Source organism: Bufo bufo, chromosome 6, assembly GCF_905171765.1.
Source record: "Bufo bufo chromosome 6, aBufBuf1.1, whole genome shotgun sequence".
NCBI classification, from domain to species: Eukaryota; Metazoa; Chordata; class Amphibia; order Anura; family Bufonidae; genus Bufo; species Bufo bufo.
In genome coordinates this window covers 86,230,580-86,255,615 of record NC_053394.1, presented here as the reverse complement: position 1 = coordinate 86,255,615, position 25,036 = coordinate 86,230,580, and the positions used below count along the sequence as shown (strand labels likewise).

At 42.7% G+C, this 25,036-nt stretch overlaps 1 protein-coding gene across 3 annotated transcripts in view; it reads right to left on the bottom strand.

Moving 5' to 3' along the window:
* Nucleotides 1-1,160: 1,160 nt before the first annotated feature.
* Nucleotides 1,161-25,036, bottom strand: part of PRKG1 (protein kinase cGMP-dependent 1) — a 1,174,838-nt gene continuing 1,150,962 nt past the window's right edge. For 2 of the 3 annotated variants that reach the window (XM_040435671.1, XM_040435669.1), the window contains exons 12-18: nucleotides 23,001-23,090; nucleotides 18,102-18,243; nucleotides 17,540-17,703; nucleotides 16,395-16,517; nucleotides 12,697-12,759; nucleotides 10,166-10,232; nucleotides 1,161-2,895 (exon numbers count right to left, since the gene is read on the bottom strand). In XM_040435671.1, the coding sequence (XP_040291605.1) occupies nucleotides 2,797-2,895; nucleotides 10,166-10,232; nucleotides 12,697-12,759; nucleotides 16,395-16,517; nucleotides 17,540-17,703; nucleotides 18,102-18,243; nucleotides 23,001-23,090 (748 nt within the window). In that variant the 3' untranslated portion in view covers nucleotides 1,161-2,796. The remainder of the gene's footprint in view (nucleotides 2,896-10,165; nucleotides 10,233-12,696; nucleotides 12,760-16,394; nucleotides 16,518-17,539; nucleotides 17,704-18,101; nucleotides 18,244-23,000; nucleotides 23,091-25,036) is intronic. The other variant, XM_040435670.1, reaches the window with a different exon arrangement.

Sequence of the window (25,036 nt, the reverse complement as noted above, 5' to 3'; positions counted from 1 at the left end):
TAAACTCAGAAATAACCATGAAATATTTCACAACGAGGATGAATGATGCATATGATGCTAGTTACTGTCAATCCCTAAGGACGGCTAGAGAGATTTCATGGAATTACTACTGCCTCTGCCCCTAGAGGACGTCACAGTAGAATAAGGAAGCCTTTTGTGTGACATGAATAGCGCTGGATGACAGTATTTGTCCTGAAATGTTTCATCAAACCTAAGTCTTTAGGCTGTGCCAAAAAGCACTTGAAATCTTTTTTATTTTTCAAAGATTAAAAAATCTACAGTAAAATGGTGCTCCAGTCTTTGGACAACATACAGTGGGAGGATTTTAAAGGCTTGGTGCTGTGGAGAAAGCAGATACACTGACAAATAAATCTTGGACTCTACTGTCAGAGTTCCCATCTTTCCCCTGCAACATCAGCCCAGTAGATAAGTAGCTATCCCCTTAAACAGAGGTAGTTACAGAGTATATACAGTATATGCCACATAGTTCGCTTGGTTCTTTTTCTGGTCATTCATGTATGATGTTCCAAAGCAGATCAATAGTTTTCTCAAGGCATAGATCTTATATTTACATAGGACACATATACAATTTACCTCCTAGATATGATACGCTTTTTATCATGCCTTGTTCATCTTGGCTTATTGCTACATATTAACTCAGTAGGGTTACGTAATACTTTGGAAGGCCTAGAGCAAAACTGAACTGTTCCATTTTAGAGTTCTGCAAGTCACGGAAAAGTACGTTTGTTATTACCAAAATTATTATTCCATACATAAGGAAGATTAAACCTACATTGCTGGAATACACTGGTACTTACTTGTAGGACTTTGGTCAGGAATAAATTGGTATTGCCTCTGCATATTTAATGTTAGAATTTATAATTAAATTAGTGCTAATTCATATGAATGTTCCTATATCTAAGAGTGTTGAGTTGTATACATCTCACAGAACAAATCTATACATAGCACCTAAATAAAATAGAAAAGTGCTTATCTGACTAACTGACATCTTTTAGAAGACCCTCCTCTTTAGTCCTCACTAGGAGAAATGGACTTGTATCTGTCAAAATATATTAACTCCATCTCCTATTAAGCTCAGCGACTGAGTAGACTTGGATCTTTAGATTATTTAGCAGGATATGCGATTAAATGACTACCTTTCTAATGTCACAAATCATAGTCCGTTTCCAATTGAGAACCTCGAACCTCGAACCTCTAATATAAGTACATTCAATGCTGTAAATGAAGATGGATGAATGAATACGATCCCTTTCATGATCATTTTTAACAGCATATGCAACAGTTGTGCTTTTTATTAATAGAATTGTTAAAAATCTAACAAAAGAGAGGTTAACATTCAGTCTGGTCATGAACATAAGTAAAAAAAAAACAAAAACAAAAAAAACACAGCTTCAAGAATTGGATTGACATGAACAAAAAAAATGACCAAATGATTGTGGTCCTCACAATGAGTGCGAAAAACAAACATCCAATTCAGCGATTTACTGGGGAAATTTTGTAACATACAGATTATTATGGTTTATCTACCGCTTACACACACCATTGGCAGCCATTTTTATAGCTGTACCAATAGCCATGGGAATAAAGCCTATTATCAACTAGAAGATGCCTTAAAGATGTCAGTAGCTCTCACAAAATTAAAGGGGGTTATAAACGCTACAATGCATTGCAATATTCCAGGAGGACATCCTGTGCACCCCTCAAGAGGGCAACATCAAGGTCCTACAGTACTGTCAGTGATCATTGCATGACCACCTCCTACATATCCTGGAACAACTTTTTGTATAAGAGGGAGCCTAGCTTTAAAGTTAAATACTGTAGGGTAATCAGGGCCTACTTCTTACAATATTCCAGGAGGATATCCTGTGTACCCCTCAAGAGGGAAATGTATCTTCCTATCAAGGTCTTACAGTACTGTCAGTGATCATCGCTTGACCACTTCCTACCTGTCGTAGAAAAACTTTTTGTATAAGGGCGAGCCCCAAAGTCCCCAAACCCAAGTTAAATACTGTAGGGCAACCATGGCCTATTTCTTCAATACTTTTCAATACTAGTTTAACCTTTGTATTGGGTACCGGTTATTTCCATGGACCATAGGGAACACTTTAATTGTCACGTTAAAAAGAGGGAGCATTATGTCAGCAGGACAAAGCTGGGGTAAAACATTAATAAATATTTTCCACACTTATCTACTCTGACCTGCAGGAAGTCATCATTTATGCACTTTAAAAGAGAAACCTGCATATTCGACCCAATAGCTGCCACCGAGCTACTGATCCCATCAACTCCAGCCAGCCAGATGATGATGAGATCTGTAGTACGGCAGCAGAAAAAGGAGCTATCCTGCATATCCCTCTTGTAAAGATACAGGCATCCCTACCTAACATGGACAACTGTACCAAAATAAATTATTTTTTCCTATGGGTAGTGCTAGCTACAAAATATGTACAGTTCTAATGCATTTTAAACTATACTGTTCAAAAGGTAAATTGTCAACTCTGCAATATTAGAAAGCATATAGTTTTGAATGAGGCTTTGCTTCAGGACCACCATGTCGACTGCTATTTTGAAGGTCAAAACAAAAAGTATGTTAACAAGGGTTTTTGTGAACTAAGCAATAAGTCCTAATGCCACTGTAGTTACTATAGCAGCATCAATCAAGGCATCATGGTGACCCCGAGCATTAATCTTCCCCAGTTCTTTCTTTTGTTCTATTGGCAGCCATGTTTCAGGAAAGCTGTCTTCAGCAAGGCAGAAGCAGGTAAGAAAAATGCATTAAAAGTCTACGTCCCATCCTGAGTTGTCATCAGGTGGAGGATCGTCGTTGTCTTCTGGAAAACTGTCAAAATTGCTTGTGTCTGTTGGGGATGCAACCTGCAAAAGGAAAAAAAATTATGAAAATGCCAAATCTGGCCAGAATTAATACAGATGCCAATCTACCTTATTTGGCATAAAACTATTTGTTCAGTTAGGCTTCATGCACATACAGTAGCTGTTTTACAGATTTGTATGGTATGGATTTGTGATAAATCACCCATAGAAGTATATGGCCTACATGTTATCTTCACTTACCTCTGTGCAATATGGGCAGAATCTGCAAAAAAAATAATGCTCCACCACATACCACATTAGAAGGGTGCTACAAGGCAACACATGGAGTGTTTACTAGTCTATTATTCACTGGGTTATAATGCATTAGAAGGGCGTCATAAGGCAGCACATGGAGCGCCTTCTAGTCTATTATACACTGGGTCACGCTGTATTAGAAAGGTGCAATATGGAAGCACATGGAGAACCTACTAGTCTGTTATACACTGGGTCATGATGTATTAGAAAGGTGCAATAAGGAAGCACATGGAGCACCTACTAATCTATTATACACTGGGTCATGATGTATTATAAAGGCACCATAAGGCAGCACATGGAGCGCCTACCAGTCTATTATACACTGGGTCATGATGTATTAGAAAGGTGCAATATGGCAACACATAGGATGCCAACTAGTCTATAAGACACTGTGTCATGATGTTTTTGAAAGGCACCAAAAGGCCACACATAGTCATCACTAGTCTATAATACACTGAGTCATGCTGCATTAGAAAGCCACCATAAGGCAGGACATTAAATGCCTACTAGTCTATAATACACTGGGATATACTGTATTAGAAAGATAATAAAAGGCAGCAAATGAACTGCCTAGTGCCTATAATCAGTGATGGCCAGTTCGCAGTGTTCGCCGACGAACACATGCGATCTGCCATCTTTGTTCCCAAGCCCAGCGATGCAGAGGTAAGTCCTGCCTTCATCGGGCTGTTCTCGGAACTGCCTGCTCCCGGTAACCGCATGTGTTTCAGAGCGGCTTACCTCTGCATCGCCGGGCTTGGGAATAAAGATGGCAGATCGCATGTGTTCGTCGGGGAACACTGCAAACTGGGCATCACTGCCTATAATTTGTTAGATATTACTAGGATGCTACTAGAGATGAGCGAATTTTTAAAAAATTCGATTCGGCCGGTTCACCGAATTTTCTGAATAAAATGTGGTTCGACCTGAAATTATTCGTTAAAAAACTGCTATTTCCTGGCTGCAGATAGCCTTTATAGTGGTGTAGAACACTGTGCCTTGCAGTAACATGCATAGGGAGTCTGCTGTGGTAGTGAAATAATACTGTGAGTCAGTATAACATTCAGATGACAGGCGTCGCTCTTAGAATCACTGCACACTTCACTTATTTGGGCAGTCACGGGGCCAAAACTGACCAAATTACTCAAGTATGAACTCAGCCTTACAGGTCGATGTTAGCGCCAAGAAGCAGCACACTCCTTTTAGACCGTCGGCAGCTGATTCCACATAGATGTCTGCAGAGCCTGTTCTATTATACAAGTAGAGCCCCCCGACAGAGTGGAGAGGGTGTCAGCAGTAGGTTTGTGTTGACGTCACTGATTATTTTGCCCTTCCTCTGATCCGTCAGACCAATAACCCACAAAACACTGATCCTGTCTGTGGAGCATCCACCTTCACTAGGTCAGCATCTGGTCAGTAATCCATCAGTATTGCTAATGCCCAAAAAAATAAGAGTGGCTCCAAAACACCAACTCCTGCTATTGGCTAAGAAATCACAAGCCAATTCTTATGGGAACATACAGGCTTTAAAGCTGCTACACAGACAGGATACATTGTACGTCTCATTTTTCCTTCCTTCTGACAGATCAGAAGAAGGGTCAAATAAATGATGTCAGCCAGGCTGAAAGGCAAAATAGTGGCCCAGTCATGAAGTTGGGAGGGTGGGAACAGCATGAGAAGTCCACAGAGTGGCCCAATGACATATTGGGGAGGTGGCAGCAGCATCAGGAGGCCACAGAGGGGCAAGGTGACATAGTGTGGAGGTAGCAGCAGCATGAGGAGACCCCAGAGTGGCAAGGTAACATAGTGTGGCGGTGGCGGCAGCATGAGGAGACCACAGAGTGGCAAGGTGATATAGTGTGGAGATGGCAGCAGCATCTGAAGACCACAGAGTGGCAAGGTGACAGTGTGGAGGTGGCAGCAGCATAAGGAGACCACAGAGTGCCCAGGTGACATAGTGTGGAGGTGGCAGAAGCATCAGGATGCCACAGAGTGGCAGTATGATATAGTGTGGAGGAGGGTGGCAATACCAGTACCAGCTGAAGATGGTGGGTGAAAGAAAGAGCAATTGGCATCCAATGTGTGGCATCAGGCGGGTGGCAGCATCAGAATAGTAGCTGAGGCAGGTAGCCAGAAGAAACCAGTCTCTTTTGTCAAAGTTTTGGTGAGGCACCATAGATGATCTAGTCTGATGCATCAGGCATTGGTGGGTGGAAATCCGGGCTGATCCACGCCTGATTCATTTTGATAAAGGTCAGTCTCTCCACATTTTGGGTGGACAGGCGAGTTCTTCTTGGGGTAACTATGGCCCCTGCTGCACTAAACACCCGCTCTGATGCCACACTACTGGCCGGGCAGGACAGCTTTTCCAGGGCAAACTCGGCCAGTTGCGGCCACAAATCCAGTTTAGCTGACCAGTAGTCCAGCGGATCTTCAATGACGGCTGGAAGGGTGCACTCCAAGTATGCCACCACCTGCTGGTTCAGGTCCTGCTCTATGTCTAGCTGCTGGTGAGTAGTTTTTTCACTATGCGGGTGAAGAAAGCTGCTCATCAGCGACTCAGCCATGACAGTGGAACATGAGTGCAGAAGGCCCCCTCGGTTAGACCTGTGAGAGGATGGACGATGGCGCAGATAGGCAGCAGTCAACTGACCACATGGGATGTCTCTATAGTAGTTCTCTATAGTAGTTCAGTTTGTCCTGCCTCTCAGCGGGTGTAAAAACAGCCTCCATTTTGGACCGGTAGTGAGGGTCCAACAAGGTGGAGAGCCAGAAGTCATCCCTCTGCAGAATGGTGACAATTCGGCTGTCACTACACAAGCAAGCGAGCATGCATCGGGCCATTTGTGCAAGTGACTTGGAGGGACTCCCTGCCTCCTTCTCCACTGCATACTGACACAGTGTGTCTGGGTCCTCTGCCTCCACTTCCTCATCGCCCTGTAGCTCCTCTGGCTCCTCCTGCTCCTCCTCCCCTGTCACCTGTGTAGAAAAACCATCCATTTTGCTACACATTGCTTGTGCTCCAATGTCCTCCTCCTCCTACAGTTCAGCCCCCAAAGAGCTCATGTGGCCGTGAGATGTAGGCGCCATGTCTCCAGTCCTCTGACCAGCCAGATTTACCAGCATCTGTTCCAGAACACGAAGCAGGGAAATTACATCGTTCATCTCGTAGTCCTGGCAACTGACAAATAACTTCTCGAAGGGCCTGAGCAAACGGCAGGTGTCACGCATGAGCTGCCCGTGGCTGACATCGAAGTTACACAGGGGAGTACTCCTGTCCACTTGGATCATCAAGAAATTGTTTATGGCCTTTCTCTGTTCGTATAGTCGGTCCAACATATGGAGGGTGGAATTCCAACGGGTGGAAACATCGTATATATGCCTATGTTGGGTGATGCCGTTCTGCCGCTGCAGCTCAAGGAGGGTGTGCTTTGCAGTAAGTATAGGAGTGGCTGAGATGCATGTAAAGTTTCCTGGCCATTTTTAGGATGTCTTGCAGATGGGTGGAAAACTTCAGGAACTGCTTGACAACCAGATTTAACACACATGCAATGCAGGACACATGGCTCAGCCCTCCTTGACGCAGCACCAACACCATGTTCTTCCCATTGTCGGTCACCATGGTTCCGATTTTCGGTAGTCGCAGAGAAAGGCAGGATTAAATTTTTTGATTAAGGACATGGAGCAGTTCCTCCCCTGTGTGACTTTGTTCGCCCAGGCAAATGAGGTGCAGAAAAGCGTGACACTGCCGTGCCCTGCACATGTGGTATGCTGGAGAGACACTGTGAATTGTCCCTGCAGTGGAGGCTGAGGACACGGTGGAGGATGAGGTGGCAGAGGCAGACATTGTCACAGGACCAAAGGCATGAGAACGTGGAGGCGGAAGCGGCATCACCTGGCCAAGTTGCTGGTGTTGCTGTGCAGGAACCACATTCACTCAGTGGGCCGTAAAGGACATGTATTGTCCCTGACCGTTGTTACAGCTCCACAAGTCGGTGCTGCCGTGCACTTTGGCAGACATCGACAGGCTCAAGGACTGACCCACCTTCTGTTCTACATGTGTGTGCAGGGCTGGTACTGCCTTTTTGGCAAAGAAATGACAGCTTGGGACTCTCCACCTTGGCTCGGCATAAGCCATCAGTTCTCTGAAAGATGCAGAGTCCACCACTTGGAGGGGGAGGGACTGCAGCACCAGCAACTTGGACAGGAGCATGTTCAGCTTCTGCGCCGTTGGATGAGTGCACGCATACTGTTGTCTCTTGGCAATCGCTTCGGTGATCGATTGCTGACAGAATGACGGATGAGGAGTAGGAGGGCGAAGAGCAGGAGCATCAGGACCAGCAGATGATGGGAAGGACAGACAGCTCATTTTGGCTGAGGTGGTGGAGCCTTGACTGCCTGAAATCGGCTGCGTGCCACTGGGTGATGCAGCTGTTGCTGCAGCAGGCTGGACCAACACATCGGAGCCACGGTCCTCCAAGCCCACTTTATGGTGACGCTGCATATGTTGACGCAGGGCTGTGGTGCCAACATTAACACCCTGGCCACGCTTCACCTTCTGCCCACAGATTCTACATTTGGCCCCTGTTCAACTCCTCCGGCGGCTTAACAAAAAACTGCCACACCACCGAGTAGGTGAGTTTAACCCCAACTGACTGCTACCACCGCTGCCTCCGTGAACCCGTGCACCACTACTTTCCGAGCAGGTAGGCTCCTGCGAAGCAGGTGGTCTACCCCGGGCACGTTTGGCTCCTGACCTCCCACTACTGCTACCCTGCCCACCCCTGGCCATGCTGGCGACTTGCCTGCTCCATTCGCTGTCTCACAAGCAAGCTGCCACCCTCTTCTCCCAATGATGATGAAGCACCTTCATCACCCAGCTCCCAAGTGTGATCAGCTACATCATCATCACCGAGTACTGTCTGCATGTCACTGATGTCCTCCTCAACTGTCTCTGGGTCAGGAGCCTGACCGCTCACAACACCAGCTCCCACGCCACTCTCCTCATCACTACTTGCCCGCCTAGTGGAGGAAGCGGCAGATGTCTCCTACACATCTTGACTTGCCAGTAGCTGCTGACTGTCTTCTAGTAGCTCGTCCTCACTGTATAGTGGAGCTGACCCCACAGCATACTTCTCTGGCTGCGGGTACAGAAAAGGACAGAAGCAGGTTGACAGGTGAGGGCACAGGGCCTGCTCCCAGGCAATGCCAATTAAGGGTTGTGTCTGATGAACCCACCGACTCCTGGCTGGGGGTGTCTGATGTCACTTGAGACAAAGTCGAAGATCGAGTCAACCATTTAAGACCGCTGGGTTGCTGGTCAAGACACGCCTGCTAGCTGACACTGGGAGCTCAGGCCTCTCGAAGTGACCCCTGCTGCCACGGCCCCTTCCTCTGCTGCGACCTCTGCCTGCACCAGAAACATTTAGGCCTCTGCCACTCCCCTGTGCAGGGCCTGGCACTTCTCTGTCTGACATACTGTTAGATCAAATAAATAAATAAATAGGAAATGAAAACACCCCAAAAAAGTCTGTAATTTTCTCACTTCACCATACAACGACTAATAAGCCCCTTTTCACACTAATACACACAAAAAATGGCTTTAGAACATATAACTGCACCGCTGAACAACAAATATGTTTTTCTTTTGCCATTATTACACACAAAAAAGGGCTTTAGAACAAATAACTGCACCACTGAACGGCAAATATATATTTATTTTGCCACCAATACACGCCACAAAAGACTTTAGAACATATAACTGCACCGCTGAACGGCAGATTTATTTTTCTTTTGCCACTAATACACGACACAAAAGGCTTTAGAACATATAACTGCACCACTGAACGGCAAATATATTTTTCTTTTTCCACTAATACATGCCACAAAAGGATTTAGAACATATAACTGCATAGCTGAACGGCAAATATATTTTTCTTTTGCCAGTAATACACGCCACAAAAGGCTTTAGAACATATAACTGCACCGCTAAACGGCAAATATATTTTTCTTTTGCCACTAATACATGACAAAAAGTGCTGTAATTTTAGCACTTCACCACACAACGGCTAATAAGCCCTTTTTCCCACTAATGCAAGCCAAAAAATGCTTTAGAAGATATAACTGCACCGCACAAGGGCAAATAAGACATAGAAATATTTCCTTGTAATAAACCCTGTTAATAGCTGTTACACCCCAATAACAAGAATGGTTTGCTGGAATTATAGAGCTGTATAATGGTAATATCGGTCCCCAGTCAGTGCAGCAATGTGTAATAGGATTGTTCCTATTTCCCAGGCTGTCATCTCCCCTACTGAACCCTGTTCAACATAAATGCTGTGGAATGATTCCTCCCTATCCTTTCCCTATACCTTGAATATTCTTTCCCTGCACTGTAGGGAATGGACAGGGGGGCTGTTGAGCCTGGTCGGAGAGAGCGATCTTGACTAGCCTCAGAAGTGGGTGTTGGACGGGAAGAGGGGGTTGCAAAGAAGTTAATAAGGGGGGTGGGGGGTTGTTCTGTTCAAAAATTTGCTGTGGAGCCCAGTCATTTGTAGTTACTCCACTGATTCTGTGCCTGCATTGTAATGCATTAATAACTTGATGTAATGCTTCTATAGCTGTAGTATGAATCATCAGTTGAAGGGAAGAAGAATCACTGACATTTACAAAATATGGCACATTACAGATATAGTGGCTTGTACGTCCTCGCTTTAGGATGAACTGCTCAGGAGGCTGGATACAAAGAACAGTGAGCACTGCTTTGACTATGTGCTTTGTTTCGATTGAGAACCAAAGTAAACACAGATCCTTTAGATCTCTATAGTGGATGTCCGACTCATTGTATGCACACCAGACATTGACTAATAGCCATTATGCACTATGTATGTTTCTCTGGAATATCATTCATAACTTGTCTTTTATGCTGAGATTACAGTGTTTATGATGTCTACAGATGGTTACGAGAAGACTGGATAAGCTGGGTGTGTCTACGGCATTCAGGAGCTGGTCAGATACTTACACTTGGGATTATAGGAGGTGTGAGGGTACCTTTTCTTAAACCTTCCCAATTAAAGCCTTCAAACCATCTGAAAGATACAATAAAAACAGATTAATTTAGAACACTAAGGTTAATAAAATAATGTATTACTTATCTCGCCTGCCATGTGTATACACTGTATGTCTATACACAATGAAGCCCTTTTGTGATGACGAACTAAAATCTTCTAAAGTGGTTCTCTCAAACAAGAGGCAGACTCGCTAGTGGGGCAGGACTACTGTTGAGGGGAAAAGACTCTTCTTTAAAATCTCGGCATGTCCAGCCACATGTGCGGTCATCATCCGTGTCGACACCTCAGTGCCAGGCGCTGTTCAATAACTCTTACATTGACCACTTGCCATGTAGTGATTTCTTTTAGCAAACATGTCTTTCAGACCCCTGATGATTTATGGCATATGAAAATTTAATTTCTATCTATGATTCTAGGTAGCAGCAGCAAGAGACAGTGATAGAGGAGGCTTGTGCTCAAAAAATCTCAGTGAACCTTTGTGCCTACTGCATGGTTAATCATTCCCTATGATAGGGTTAAAGGGGGCATTTCTCTTTTGATTTAGCCATTTCCCATAGTAGCACATTGTAATACCAATATAGTTATACTAAAAGTAACACAGGTGGCACTAGACTGGTCACTTTGTGTCACCCCTGGTACTGGATTCATATCTGAGGTAATGATCAGTGATTATTTGGAGTAATGTGTTACGAGCATCTGATTAGTAATGGTTGAAAGTTAGAGCATTTCTGATTTGTCTTTCTTTTGGAGATAAAATGTGTAGAAGGGGATACAATGTTACTCTCTGGTACTCCTTGCATACATGTTTAACCCTAGGCATGGCTGGCCGGGTTTTGGCTCTGATTAGCTTTTACTGAATACTAATATAATATATCATATATCATATAGGTAAAGACTATGATCTTAGAATGTCACTGAACACTCTGATTTAGGTAAGACCGGCCAGTTATCTAACGTGTATAAGACGTTTGACTGACCTTCATACAACAGAAACAAATAAGGATTGGACAAAAAAGGATTGTGTGTGTTAATTAATATGCCCAATCCTTTGTTTTAAAGGGAGGTAATCTGCCCCCAGAGGATTCAGACACCATCTTATCTACCTCTCATCATTGTGAACACATGCACGCTGGGCTGAGTTGAGTGAGCATGCGTAGTAGTGGTCAGAGGGTTTCCAGTTGAATAAACGTTTGGCTGGCACAGGGGCATAACTACCATAGCGGCAGACCATGCGACTGCTATGGGGCCCAGGGCAAGAGGGGGCCCAGTTGGGATCATCCCCTCTTCTACTGGAGGTGAAAACTTGGTCAGGACTCTTCCCTCTAAAGAAACAACTGTTAGCAAATAAGGCAGTGTAAAACATGGCTAAAGGGTCACTGAAAGGGGTTTAGGTGGGAACCCTTCAATCCTGTGTCGGGGGCCTGGTTTGATCCTTGCTATGGTGCCTTTAATTCTCTATGTACGCCACTGAGCTGGCAGTCCCTGGAACTGTATGGCCACATTCTACAGAAGACTCAAACCATTTGAAACTATTCAGAGATTTCTCTGATGCAACATTCTAAGTAAAAGTCCATTAAAATTCATACCAATATGCTTAGAAGGGAGTATTTTTAAAACTCAGTATTCATAGAATTTTTTGCTATATTTCTTTTTCATTTCAGCATGACTTTGTTAATGAAAATTACATATAACATACTGTCCATCTGGAGCAGTGAACACAAATAAAAAAATCTCCTATATAGATTGGTAATCCATTGTCAGTTTACTTCTGCTGTGAGGGGGGAATGTTATAAGGAAGGAAATCCTATGTTACTGGCAATCAACTTTGATGTTGGGCTAGTCATAAGGTTGTCATCCTGGCAGTCCCCTGGTGATCACCCTTAACCCCTACACAGGAATCTGGCCTTAGCTGCAGGGGAGTTACCAAGGCGCTACCTCATGGAATAGTCCTGATAGTACAGAGCACCAGAGGATCAGGTAATACATGCAGTCAGGACGAAGAGGTTAAGGCAGGCAAAATATGTGCAAATCCGTGAAACAGTCTAGAGGTCAGGGCAGGTGGCTCAGGGTCAGAATGGATCAGGTCAGACATCAGAGAATCAGGATCCACTATTTAATTAACACCACCTTCTCTGGCCTTAGTGACGGTCTTTGACTAAAAAAAAAAAAAACTTTTGTGGGACTATCTGCCAGACTAAAAGTCCAAACAAAGGAGAAGTTAAAACACCAGGGCAGGAAGCTGAATACATGGAGAAAATAATTTCCTGAAAACCATAATTAGCTTTTGGGTAAAAGTTAATATTTACATATAAATTGTTATATATGATAAAATAAATAAACAAAGTAGTAGTACATGCAATATGGTAAAGGCTTTCATACAGTCATCTGACATAACTATGATCCTGAATTTAACATACTCATTAGTTTACAGTTCAAATAATTAAGACAAGCCCTGTTGGTGTCATTCTTATCAGTCACTCACTTGTGCTTTTGGATATCTTTTACTCCATTTTTCAAGTTTCCTAACCTTTCTGATGGATTGTCCCTAGTAGAGAAAAGATTGTAAAAGAGAAACTTTAATTAAAAGAAGTATAAACAGTGGTGCTTGAAAGTTTGTGAATCCTTCCGAATTTTCCAAATTTCTGTATAAATTTGACCTAAAACCGCATTAGATTTTCACATGAAAACTAGAAAAAGATAATCAAATCAAACAAATGACTCAAAAATAATGTACTTAAAATGAAATCTAATATACGCTTGTGCATAAAAATTGCCGCACTGGCGGATCCGTTGTTCTGGTCCGCGTATGCGCAGACTTTTAAATCTGTGAAAAAATAAATACCGGATCTGTTTTTCCGGATGACACCGGAGAGACGAATCCGGTATTTCAATGCATTTGTCAGACGGATCCGCGTCCGGATCCGTCTGCCAAATGCCATCCGTTTGCGTCCGTCGCAAGTGTAAAAAGTAGCCTTACAAAACCATCTCTAAAGAGTTTGGACTAAACCAATCTACAGACAGACAGACTATGTGCAAATGAAGGAAATTTGAGAATATTATTATCCTCCATAGGAGTGGTCAACCAGCCAAGATCACTCCAAGACCAAGGCATATAAGAGACTGCGAGGTCACAAAGAATCTCAAGGTAACCTCTAAGCAACTAAAGGTAATGCTAATGTTCATGAGTTCACCACCTGGAGTACAAAATGGCATGCATGACAGGATTTCTAGGAGATAGCCGATGCTCTCCAAAAAGAACATTAGTCCCCATCTGCAGATTGCCAAAGATCATCTGGAAAAGCCAGAAGGCTATTGGAATAATGTTGGTAGATTCAGATTCGCACTGCTTTGGATGAATCTATAGCTTTGCGATTGTTCCACTAAACATCATGAGTTCCCGATTGCCGTTGGTGTATTATACAGTATGGGCTCCTCTGTGCCTGCATTAAGATGTGAGTCTTGTGCATGCGCTGTTATTGTAAGCAGTGGCACATACCAAACTGTATTACACCACAAATACAAATCCAGATTTGTTATGGATTGCGGCACAACCAACTAATCCGTATTCGTTGTGGCATAAGGGGTCACACCAGATAGTGAAAGTAAAGATTCACATACTTTTACCACTTACAGACATGTGATATTGGATCATTTTCCTCAATAAATAAATGACCAGGTTTAATATTTGTGACTCACTTGTTTGATTTAGTTATCTTTCTCTACTTTTAGGGTACTTTCACACTTGCGGCAGGACGGATCCGACAGGCTGTTCACCCTGTCGGATCCGTCTTTCTGCTATTTCGCCGTGCCGCCGGACCGCCGCTCCGTCCCCATTGACTATAATGGGGACGGGGGCGGAGCTCCGGCGCAGCACAGCAGTGCACGGCGAAAGGCCGCCGGACTAAAAGTCCTGCATGTCCAACTTTTTAGTCCGGCGGCCTCTCACCGCGAACTGCCGTACTGCGCCGGAGCTCCGCCCCGTCCCCGATATAGTCAATGGGGACGGAGCCGCGGTCCGGCGGCACCGCGAAATAGCGGAAGGACGGATACAACAGGGTGAACAGTCTGCCTGATCCATCCTGCCGCAAGTGTGAAAGTACCCTTAGGACTTCTGTAAAAATCTGATGTCGTTTTAGGTAAAATTTTTGCAGAAATATAGAAAATTCTGAAGCGTTCACAAACTTGTAACTGTATGTTGCATTCTAAATACAAAAATTTTAAGCAATAGGACTATGTATCAGAGCTTCATGATAGTATAGCTGTTGCTGTATTTATATTAGCAGTGACACAAAAAAAACAGAAGAGGGCAGCACACTCCACAAAAGAAAGGGTAAAGCAGAATGTAAAACTAGGAAAGCTAGTAATGTAAAGATTGCCTGGGCTCAGTACAATGGATGGTTTTATCTGCTAAAACGTAAAATATTCTGTAGTAATATCTAGTAGTTAAAGCTATAAAATCAGCTCCATATTTGAACTCCATGGTTGATAAATGATGCATGAGAATGCATCTGGAAGCCTGTGCATACTCTGGAAATCTGGACTATTCTGTGCTATACTATAGTAATTAGGGTTGAGCAAATCGGGTTCAGATTGCTGTATCCAAACCTGATACTTTTAAAAACTACATTCAGAATATGGGCTCCGTGCCTCATTAACTAAGTAATTTAACAATAAGCAAAGTGACACGTGATAGAGGCGACATCAAGTAAGTCTTGCAATATTTGCAGAAACTTCAGAAAAGACCTCCACGGGGGACATACATTTTCAAGTAGGAGCCCATATTTTTAATGCAGTTAAGAGAATCGGGTTTGGATACAGCAATCCGAACCCAATTTGCACAACCCCTAGTGATATATACACCGGCAGCGGTAATCAAAAACATGTATACTCTTCACAAATATTCCAATTTTTTCTGCAACATTGATGAACTTTGGCAGAAATCTAGAGAGGTCTGTGTTGCACCTCAGTCAGTCTCTAGTTTATTAGGGATGTTACTAAGTTTTACTCCAGAAAGAAGTGCGACTTATAGATAGCTACCCATTTGTAGTTACAGGGGGCTATAGGTGGCACTAGAGAGAGTTTTCTTTCTTCTGGAAGAGAGCCAAGAGAGCTTTGCATTACCTGTAAGACTCCTTACGCAAGCTTTATATTCCCCAGGATAGTCAGTGTTCCCCAAGAACACTGATGGCGCCATTTTGTGGCACGGTTGTCTGCTTTTAAATAGTACTTGATGGAGATTCGCACTCTACTTCTCCTAGGCAATTAATAATTTCAGGCAAAAATTTGCAGCAAATCTATCTAAAATTCCTGTATTCACTCGGGAAGCTATCTGATGGTCCTCATGAAAACTTATACTAATTGTTCATTAGGGTTGGACAGCCAGCTATCTTGCTCGAGTTCCTCCTCTGTCTGCAATTCTTCCACAGATTACACAAACACTGCATCATCACAGTCATCTAATCACAGATGTTATCCTTATTAACCTGTTCACTATCCTAGCCGACCTTGGATATTATTGATGGTCATTTCCAGAGAGGTAAAAGCCCAACAGGTTATGTTGGTGGAAAGGGGCAAATTGAGTAACAAAAGCAAGTTCTTACATTACTAGTGAAGGGCAAGAGTCTTTTCCCGACCATACTTCAAAAGAACAATCTTTTTGTAACAAACTTACCTGTCCGGGCCCCAGAGGTGAGATCTCCGGTTTTGGTGCAACTGCGTCGTAAAAGACGCGCTGTGAAGCTATTAGCAACAGGATGCAATTCTCTGTTTCTCCACTCAACGGGTGTGTGCTGGAGGAGATTAGCAGTGGGTTTATTGCTCGGCTGTTCTATTCCTGTGTGCTGTGTTCTGGCTAATGGAGCGTTGAGTCATGACCTATCAGGTTCTGATCCTGGGAATCGGTGCTCTATTTAAACCACTTCCTGACCAGATACCATTGCCAATGATAGGTTTTCACTCCCTGGCTGTGCTCCCAGCTCTGTTCTGCGTGCGTTTGGATTGCTTACTGCATTGACCTCGGCTTGCCTTGCAGTGCAAGCCCTAGGCAGAGACAGCGAGCTAGGTTCCAGTTAGGGCTCACTGTCTGTGTGTTTCTGCCTATTTGTACAGACACTTTTATAGAGTTTTACAGACAATTTCACGTCTTTCTGTTCATGTTCTTAAAAGTGCTTTTATTCTCACCTGCATAGTTTTTTTATTAGATTAGCAGCATTTTTGGTAATCTTCTTTGGAAATTCAATCATGTCGATTCCTCTCAGTATGATGTTGTAAGTCTTCATAGGATCTGGACCTGAGAATGGGGGGCTGGGAGGGGAAATTATACAATTAATGAAATAGAAATCTCATTACTTTTATTGCGATGAAGAAGCAAGTGATGTTCCTTGTAAGAATATTAATGGAAATTGCATCTCTCTCTGTTCACTGGAATGACATTTATTTTAAGCATATTATTTATACAGGACAAGCAGAATATTGAGTGTTTTGCATAATAAGGGCATGATAATTAGAGTTTTATGGGTCAGATTATATGAGAATTGTGTTGTAAAGTCTGAAATTGGGTTCGAGTTGGGTAATGTGTGCCCTCGCAAACCTTACAATTGATTTTCCTATCATCTCTACTACTTCTATGTGCAGAATATGAGTTACATTAAAGAGATATATGGATGAATAGTATATAACACTCCATCAGCGATAAACTTTAAAGAGACTGTCTACTTTAGACAACTCCTTTTTATTCTACAGGACCACCGGTTGACTTGTCACAATGGTACCTGCTTCTGGAAACCCTGCCATTGACATTTTTATTGGAAGAACCTTTTAGCCAGATGTGCATTAGATGGGTCAAGCAAGAGTCTTCTTTTGCATCTGATTAGAGGACTTCCCCTAACCCCTCTGTGCTGTCTACTCAGGACACACATTATAAAGTACAGCTATAGATAATAGCTATAAAATAATGGACTATGTAGTCTGATGAGGGCTTAAAACTAATTTCTAAGAAAGTACAGTGCTTGCAAGGCAAAATAAAATCTCTTCACATGCATAATGCAATATCTTAGCTTCACAAATACCAGATGTTATGCAAGTGAGAAAAGAAATCTGGAACCCACTATATAGGGTCAAATTAAGTGTTGTCCACCATTAGTCCTTGCTTCGCTCAAGTAGTATATTAAGGTTTCGAGCATGACTCTATTACGCCCTTATGAATTAAGCATTAACCTACATGACCATTGCCAAGTCTAGTTCCAGCCAGCACCATAATCAAAGTGACAAGGACATAAATCTTCCACAACTTGCTTTTACTATTTTTATCACAGCGATTCTCATACCTGCCAGTCAAAAGTTCATACATTAAGATTCCCAGTGACCAGTAGTCTGCTGAAATGTCATGACCTTTGTTCAAGATGATCTCTGGAGCTACATATTCAGGGGTTCCACAAAAGGTCCATGTTTTCTTACCAAAGCCTATTTTCTTTGCAAAGCCAAAGTCAACCTGTGATAGAATAAAAATATCATCAAAGCCAAGCAGTTGGCAGCATGTTTGCCTTCACACAAAAGCTAAGCCATCTGTAGATGATATTTCTTCAGTCCATACTTATGACACAAAGTCCTAAAAGGGTAGAAATCCATGAGCAGAACATAATAAACCAGGGATTGTTCATTCTAAATGTAATTGGAGTCCTGCAAAGTGACATCTGTTCAGTCCATAGCCTCAAGATAAACTTTTTATGTTAACATTTTAGGGAACATTTGGAACCCAGCAATATACACAATGAGCTGACGTGTCCCAATGTCTTTACGAACAGAGTGGAACTTCATAAGAAGCGACTGCCTTTTCAGATTTCCATATTAACACCCGTACAATATTAGCATTAGCTTCTTTCTACGTACCAGCTTTGCGTAACCTCGATGGTCCAGAATAAGGTTCTCTGGTTTGAGATCCCTATAAATAATCCCTTTGGAATGCAGATAAGCAAAGGCCTCAACTACACAAGCCGTATAAAACCTTGTTGTAGAATCTTCAAATGAACCTCTGGAAGAAAAACCATGTGATCAGTAATATTTCTTGAATATGTGCAGCATAGATATAATTGGAATCACGGTCACAATGTCCAGTAGACTTTCACATTCAACGCAATTGCTGTTGAATGACCTTAGTGCGGCGGAGCCGACTGCCTAAGGTGTCAACACAATTCAGTACAATGATCAAATACGTATGCAATGAGAAAATAATTATGCAATGGAGAAGGATATTGTGAACAGGGTCTTCAATCTGCCAGCATGCTATAGACGTCGAAATAAAAATACGAATATTCACATTGTATTGCATGAGTAACCTTTCTATATAAGAACATTAAGCTGTTGATGAAGGGTTCCACCCGAAAAATAAAAATGGCCATATATATATAGCTAAATTAGAAGTTTGAGCAATTTGTTAATTATGTTACTCACAGAGATATTGTCACTTTTCTGTTTTGTTCATTTTTGCAAAAGTAAACAGGAAGTGAAGGCATATTGGTTTATCATTAGTGATGAGCAAATTTCTTGAAATTCTATTAGGCTGAATTGGTTGAGCAATTCAATTCAGGTCCGAATAAATTCAACCGGAATCAAAAGTGCTCCATTTGCCATGAAGAGTTGTGGATGACATTCTGATGTCACCTAGGACTGTATGCAACTCATTTTAAGCTCTTTAATGTCAAGCTAGCTTTAGTAATCTAAAACTGACAGTGACAGCTACGCAGATGAAACGTCGATGCTTTTCAGGCTACACTAGCTTTTTGTCAAAACGTTTTGACAAAGGGCTAGTGTACCCCGAAATGCATCAATATTTTATCTGAGTCTGAAGAAATAAAGAATCCAGTTTTATGTACGTAAAGTATTTATGTGCAGAGTATTTTTTTGTATCTCAGTTGGGGTTCCGTCTCATTTTGTCACGCCGGACTACAAGTGTCTGTGAGGCCCCTTCTCAGTGGAGCTGATGGAGGTGATTACCTATTTATTACAGTTCAGTGTTAGGATCCTTCTATATACAGACTATCCAGCTAGTTATTGGGAACAAACGTTTGTACAAACTCACGTTTCAGATTTAGCCATTGCAAATGTCTTCTGATCACTTCACAAATGAACAAATGTTTCTCATTTCTTAGGTGATCTCACCAAAAGTCATTGTTTGTTGTGCGCTGCTGACAATATGCAAACTGAATGGGGGATGATCAATTATAATAACATTTGTCGTTTGTTCCTACTGATGAGCATATTGATTCGAAAATCATCTTTGAGGGGCTGTCCCAGCTGCTGGAGAAGTTTCCCTGGCCCCTGATTGATAGGATCAGACTTCTTGTCCAGCCCTGACAGTCTCGCACCTGCACCACTGCTCTGAATAGCTGCACAAGCGCAGAGACTGTGCTGACAACACATGCCCAGCTACACTTCCAGTCCCATCTGCACTTGCACTAATACTTGGAGCAGGGGCAAAGGTCAGGCGTGATGTCTTGCCCTGCCCATTAAGTGGCAGGTGAGTCCTTCATCGGCAATGGGGACACCCATTGCAGGTGAAGAACTTATCTTGTGCAGACCACTGAAGAGTCAACACTCTCTGTTCCCCGGAGTCCCTGCTCTGACTCCATATATGGCTGTGTCCATAAATAGAGTCAATGCTATGAACTTGAAGGAGGCATCCCAATGCATTGTCAGTATGCTTGGGGACACCCTGTGTATTTAAGTCTTATTTCCCCTCTATTTTTGAAATGCTTCTGCCAAGAATGAGCCTGGAAGCCTAGTACAGGCTGCAGCTCATTTTTAGAATAGGGTGCCCTCCCCGATCTCTGCCGGGGAAAGCGAGCCTGAACAGGAAGCCAGCGCCTCTGGTTTTTAACACTCTCAGATGTCGTTGTGACATTTGATCATGGCATCTGAGTGGTTAAATGTCCAGGTCAGCATTACTGCAGATCGTGGACCTTGGCCTCTGGTGCCTGCTGTATGAAACAGCAGGTACCCGGTTGCTATGGCACCCACTCCACTCCAGAGCGGGCACCATCTTTAAAGACCCGACATTCGCCGTACATTTTCAGTGGATGTGGGAAAGGGGTTAATGGTCACATGACCAAATGTATATAGGACAGAGCTTTCTTGCTGCACAGACATTGGAGCTCGTGTAGGTACTTTGGGGTTGTGTATGCCTCCAAGCGGGCGAGTGAGGGTGGGTCTAGTGGTGTGCAGTGCAGTCCTGGGGTACATTCTGTATGATGATCCGCTCCATTGCTGTAGCTTTTTGTGAGGGAGGAAACTCCTTCCAGCAGATCTGTGTGAGGAGCTTTATGGGGTGTAAATCTGTGAAGGAGGGCCGGAATCGACAGAATGTAACTGTGTTGCTAGTACATTATTGCAAGATATGGGACCCAACAACTAAGAAGGCCATATTTTTTAAACATATAGTACAGTTAGTAGTGAAGTATATGTAAGGTATGAAAAATTTTATGCAACCCCATTAAAAAAATTTTTTTATAGAGCCTCAGTGTTACCCCTGTTGTGTGCGTCATATCACCTTTTACATTCCTCTGTTGTGACATCACCACATTATTCCTGTTTGCATTATATCTACATGTGACATCATTATACTGTATGTTTGCTTGTTTTTACTGTGCTGTAAAGAAACAGGCACATTGGGACATTTCGTGTTGTTCCTATGCTATGCAATGTAGTGTTCTTTATGCCTGTACTGTGACATCACTGTATAATTCCTGAGTTGCATTGTGACATTACTGTGTGTCCTTTTTCCCAGTACTGTGACATCACTGTGTGCATTATCCCTGTGCTTTAGGTAGACCAATACTGACCCTTTCTGAACTTTCAGATGGAAGTGGTCATGATAAAGTGGGGGCCCATACCAATTTTTTTCATGTATATTTGTTCTGCCCAAGGCTATAATTCTACATCTGTACAACATAAGTTTCTCATTGAGTTACCCAACTTTTCATATAGAATAAACTGTAAAATGGCGAGCAAAGTGGACACCTAACCTGATGACTTTTAACATAATTAAATGACCCTGTATACACACATAGCCTTATTATGACTTTTAATATCTGTAAGTAATGAAAATAAGAAGGTAATGTGTCACTATCTGCAATCAAATCAAAAGTTTGGCAAATGATAATGTAAATGGGATTTTCACATCTGACTAGACTAAAACCTAAATCTACTCAAAAACTTCAAAAGTCACATATGACTACATTACACTCCACCATCTCTGCTCTCCCTATGAGAGGGGCCTAGGAAGCTTAGAGATATGAGTCCTAATTATTTTAAGTTTTATGATAGACGAGAAAATGCAATGGTTCCACAAGGACACAAGTTCACTTAAACTTATGGATGAATTGCAAGATGACACAAGGGTAACTAAAGATATACATATATAAAATGGAACACACCCATCAATTGTTTTGTGTGTTAACCAGCATGTACAGACAGCACTGGGCAATGTATTTTTTCATCATAAAGAGAAATCAAATTCATTGCTTTAGGACCTTTCATTTTAGTTAAGATCTGCTCCAGCCTGCATACATGCTGGTCATGCCACACAATAAGAACAGACATAGCAAAATAAAGTTCATACTTATAGACATTTTGAGTTACTCCTGGTGTTGTTTTGCTGCTGATTGGTAGACATACGATAGTAATTGATGGGAAGAAGAGCAAAATGCAAAGAAAAGTAATGTAACATCTTCAAGCACAAGAAGCAGATTGCAATACATTGCTATTGGGCAGAGATGAATGGGTTTCTAATCTCCACATTTCAAGCAATATTCCAATGTTTTTGCTGTTCCTATCCCCCATAAAAAAGTAAAAACACAACCATGGAGGAGGTGAATGTTTCAGCATTCCCAGCGGATAGAAGGGTTCTAGCTCAACGATTGCTCTCCATCTTTATTTTCTTGGTATCAGCTGAAATGCTGAGCTTCTTGGCAGTATCCACAACATGTATTTCTTAGGAGTCTCTGCTCGACTATGGCTTAAAGGCGCTCACAGCAAAATAAAGGAATATTTTAAAGAAATAGAATGTAAAATGTCTTATCAATGTGCATATAGTTGTTATCTTCTGTCCTCAATTATTATTATTTTTTTTTATCTCAAATGGCACATTGGAGGAAAGGTAATAAGTGGCTGTAGCTATTTCTGTTCACCATTCATCATGCCCAAAGTACAGTATTTTCAACATCACATAGGATAGATTGCCCTAAAGTGTATAGGTTTCACAATAGTTCACAAGGCCAATAAAGTAACTTTGGTATAGATAACTATTAACTACTGCTACATGCCATTTGCTGCCATCAGGTCAAATGGAAATCATACACACCAATCTTTCGTAGGTTTTTGTGCACAATTCTCCCAAAGGTGGACATGTTAATGAATTTTTGAGGATATCAAACATGGTCCTTTGTTCCTCTGGAAAACCACACAATAAATCTGTGCCACATTGACATGCATATGTCTGGCAACAGTAGATTTCTCACAAGATGACATACAACAATGCAAAGCAATTATAGTTTCATGACATTGATTCACATTTCAAAACAAAATGTCATCTCAACCCATCATGAAATTAGGGATATACAGACATAAATCACATTTCAGCTATTTATACTACTACTTTCTCATAATTGCAAAATACAAGCTTGAAGTTTAGGGATAACAGGGCACATATGAGTAGCCTGGCTTGAATAATATTGCCCAAGATGTCCAGAATTGTTGGTTTATAACTCGCGCACAAGTACATAGAATACATACCTGTCCCTGAGAATAGTCCAAAGCTCTCCACCTAGACAGGCTTCCATCAGCATATACAAATACTTGCTGTCCTTAAATGTTCGGTATAACCTGTAATTGGGAACATCTTGTTATCTACTTATAAGGACATCCAACTATCAGACAGTGAGTTATTGCATTGGCCTGACGTTGCCTGTTACAAGGTCAACATGATTTTGTAGAAAAGCATGTTCTATCTTCCAGTTATGTCGAAGACTGTCAAAAATGGAAGATTGTTCCATCACCATGCTATAGTGTTATATTGGTCATTTGTGTTGAATCTAAGCATGTGAAGTGGAATTCAATCCGAAGTTTAGAAAAAATTTGAATCGCAACTAATCCAAATTTCCTTGCCCTTCATGGTAATGAATAGGTTTTTTTCTTAAAAAGGGGGTACACATATTACAAAGTGAAAGAAGCCCGGGAATGCAAGGTCACTCATAATGCCGTGCAGATAGCCAATCACACTAGGGACAGTGTTGCTAAAAGCTTTTAATTTTGGAATATTGGATAGGGAGAGTGTGGGGACAGTGCAGGGAGATTGTAAGGAGAGTTTTTACACACTGTAGGGAGAGCAGGGATTGTAATCTGAAATTGAAGGGATCCATAGGAGACAGCGCAGTTTGCATCATCCCATGTGTATGGCACACAGCTATCTAATTGAACAGTGTCATCCTTGTTTAACCACCTCCGGACCGCTGTACGCACAGACGCGTCCTGGAGGTGGTTGATTCATTCCGCCTGGACGCATATACGCGTCATCTCGCGAGACGCGAGATTTCCTGTGAACGCGCGCACACAGGCGCGCGCGCTCACAGGAACGGAAGGTAAGAGAGTTGATCTCCAGCCTGCCAGCGGCGATCGTTCGCTGGCAGGCTGGAGATGTGTTTTTTTTAACCCCTAACAGGTATATTAGACGCTGTTTTGATAACAGCGTCTAATATACCTGCTACCTGGTCCTCTGGTGGTCCCCTTTGTTTGGATCGACCACCAGAGGACACAGGTAGCTCAGTAAAGTAGCACCAAGCACCACTACACTACACTACACCCCCCCCCCGTCACTTATTAACCCCTTATTAGCCCCTGATCACCCCTGATCACCCCATATAGACTCCCTGATCACCCCCCTGTCATTGATTTCCCCCCTGTCATTGATCACCCCCCTGTCATTGATCACCCCCCTGTAAAGCTGCATTCAGACGTCCGCATGATTTTTACGGATCCACTGATAGATGGATCGGATCCGCAAAACGCATCCGGACGTCTGAATGAAGCCTTACAGGGGCGTGATCAATGACTGTGGTGATCACCCCATATAGACTCCCTGATCACCCCCCTGTAAAGCTCCATTCAGATGTCCGCATGATTTTTAAGGATGCACTGATAGATGGATCGGATCCGCAAAACGCATACGGACGTCTGAATGAAGCCTTACAGGGGCATGATCAATGACTGTGGTTATCACCCCATATAGACTCCCTGATCACCCCCCTGTCATTGATTACACCCTTGTCATTGATCACCCCCCTGTAAAGCTCCATTCAGATGTCCGCATGATTTTTACGGATGCATTGATAGATGGATCGGATCCGCAAAACGCATCCGGACGTCTGAATGAAGCCTTACAGGGGCGTGATCAATGACTGTGGTGATCACCCCATATAGACTCCCTGATCACCCCCCTGTCATTGATTACCCCCCTGTCATTGATTACCCCCCTGTAAAGCTCCATTCAGATGTCCGCATGATTTTTACGGATCCACTGATAGATGGATCGGATCCGCAAAACGCATCCGGATGTCTGAATGAAGCCTTACAGGGGCATGATCAATGACTGTGGTGATCACCCCATATAGACTCCCTGATCACCCCCCTGTCATTGATTACCCCCCTGTAAAGCTCCATTCAGATGTCCGCATGATTTTTATGGATGCACTGATAGATGAATCGGATCCGCAAAACGCATCCGGACGTCTGAATGAAGCCTTACAGGGGCGTGATCAATGACTGTGATGATC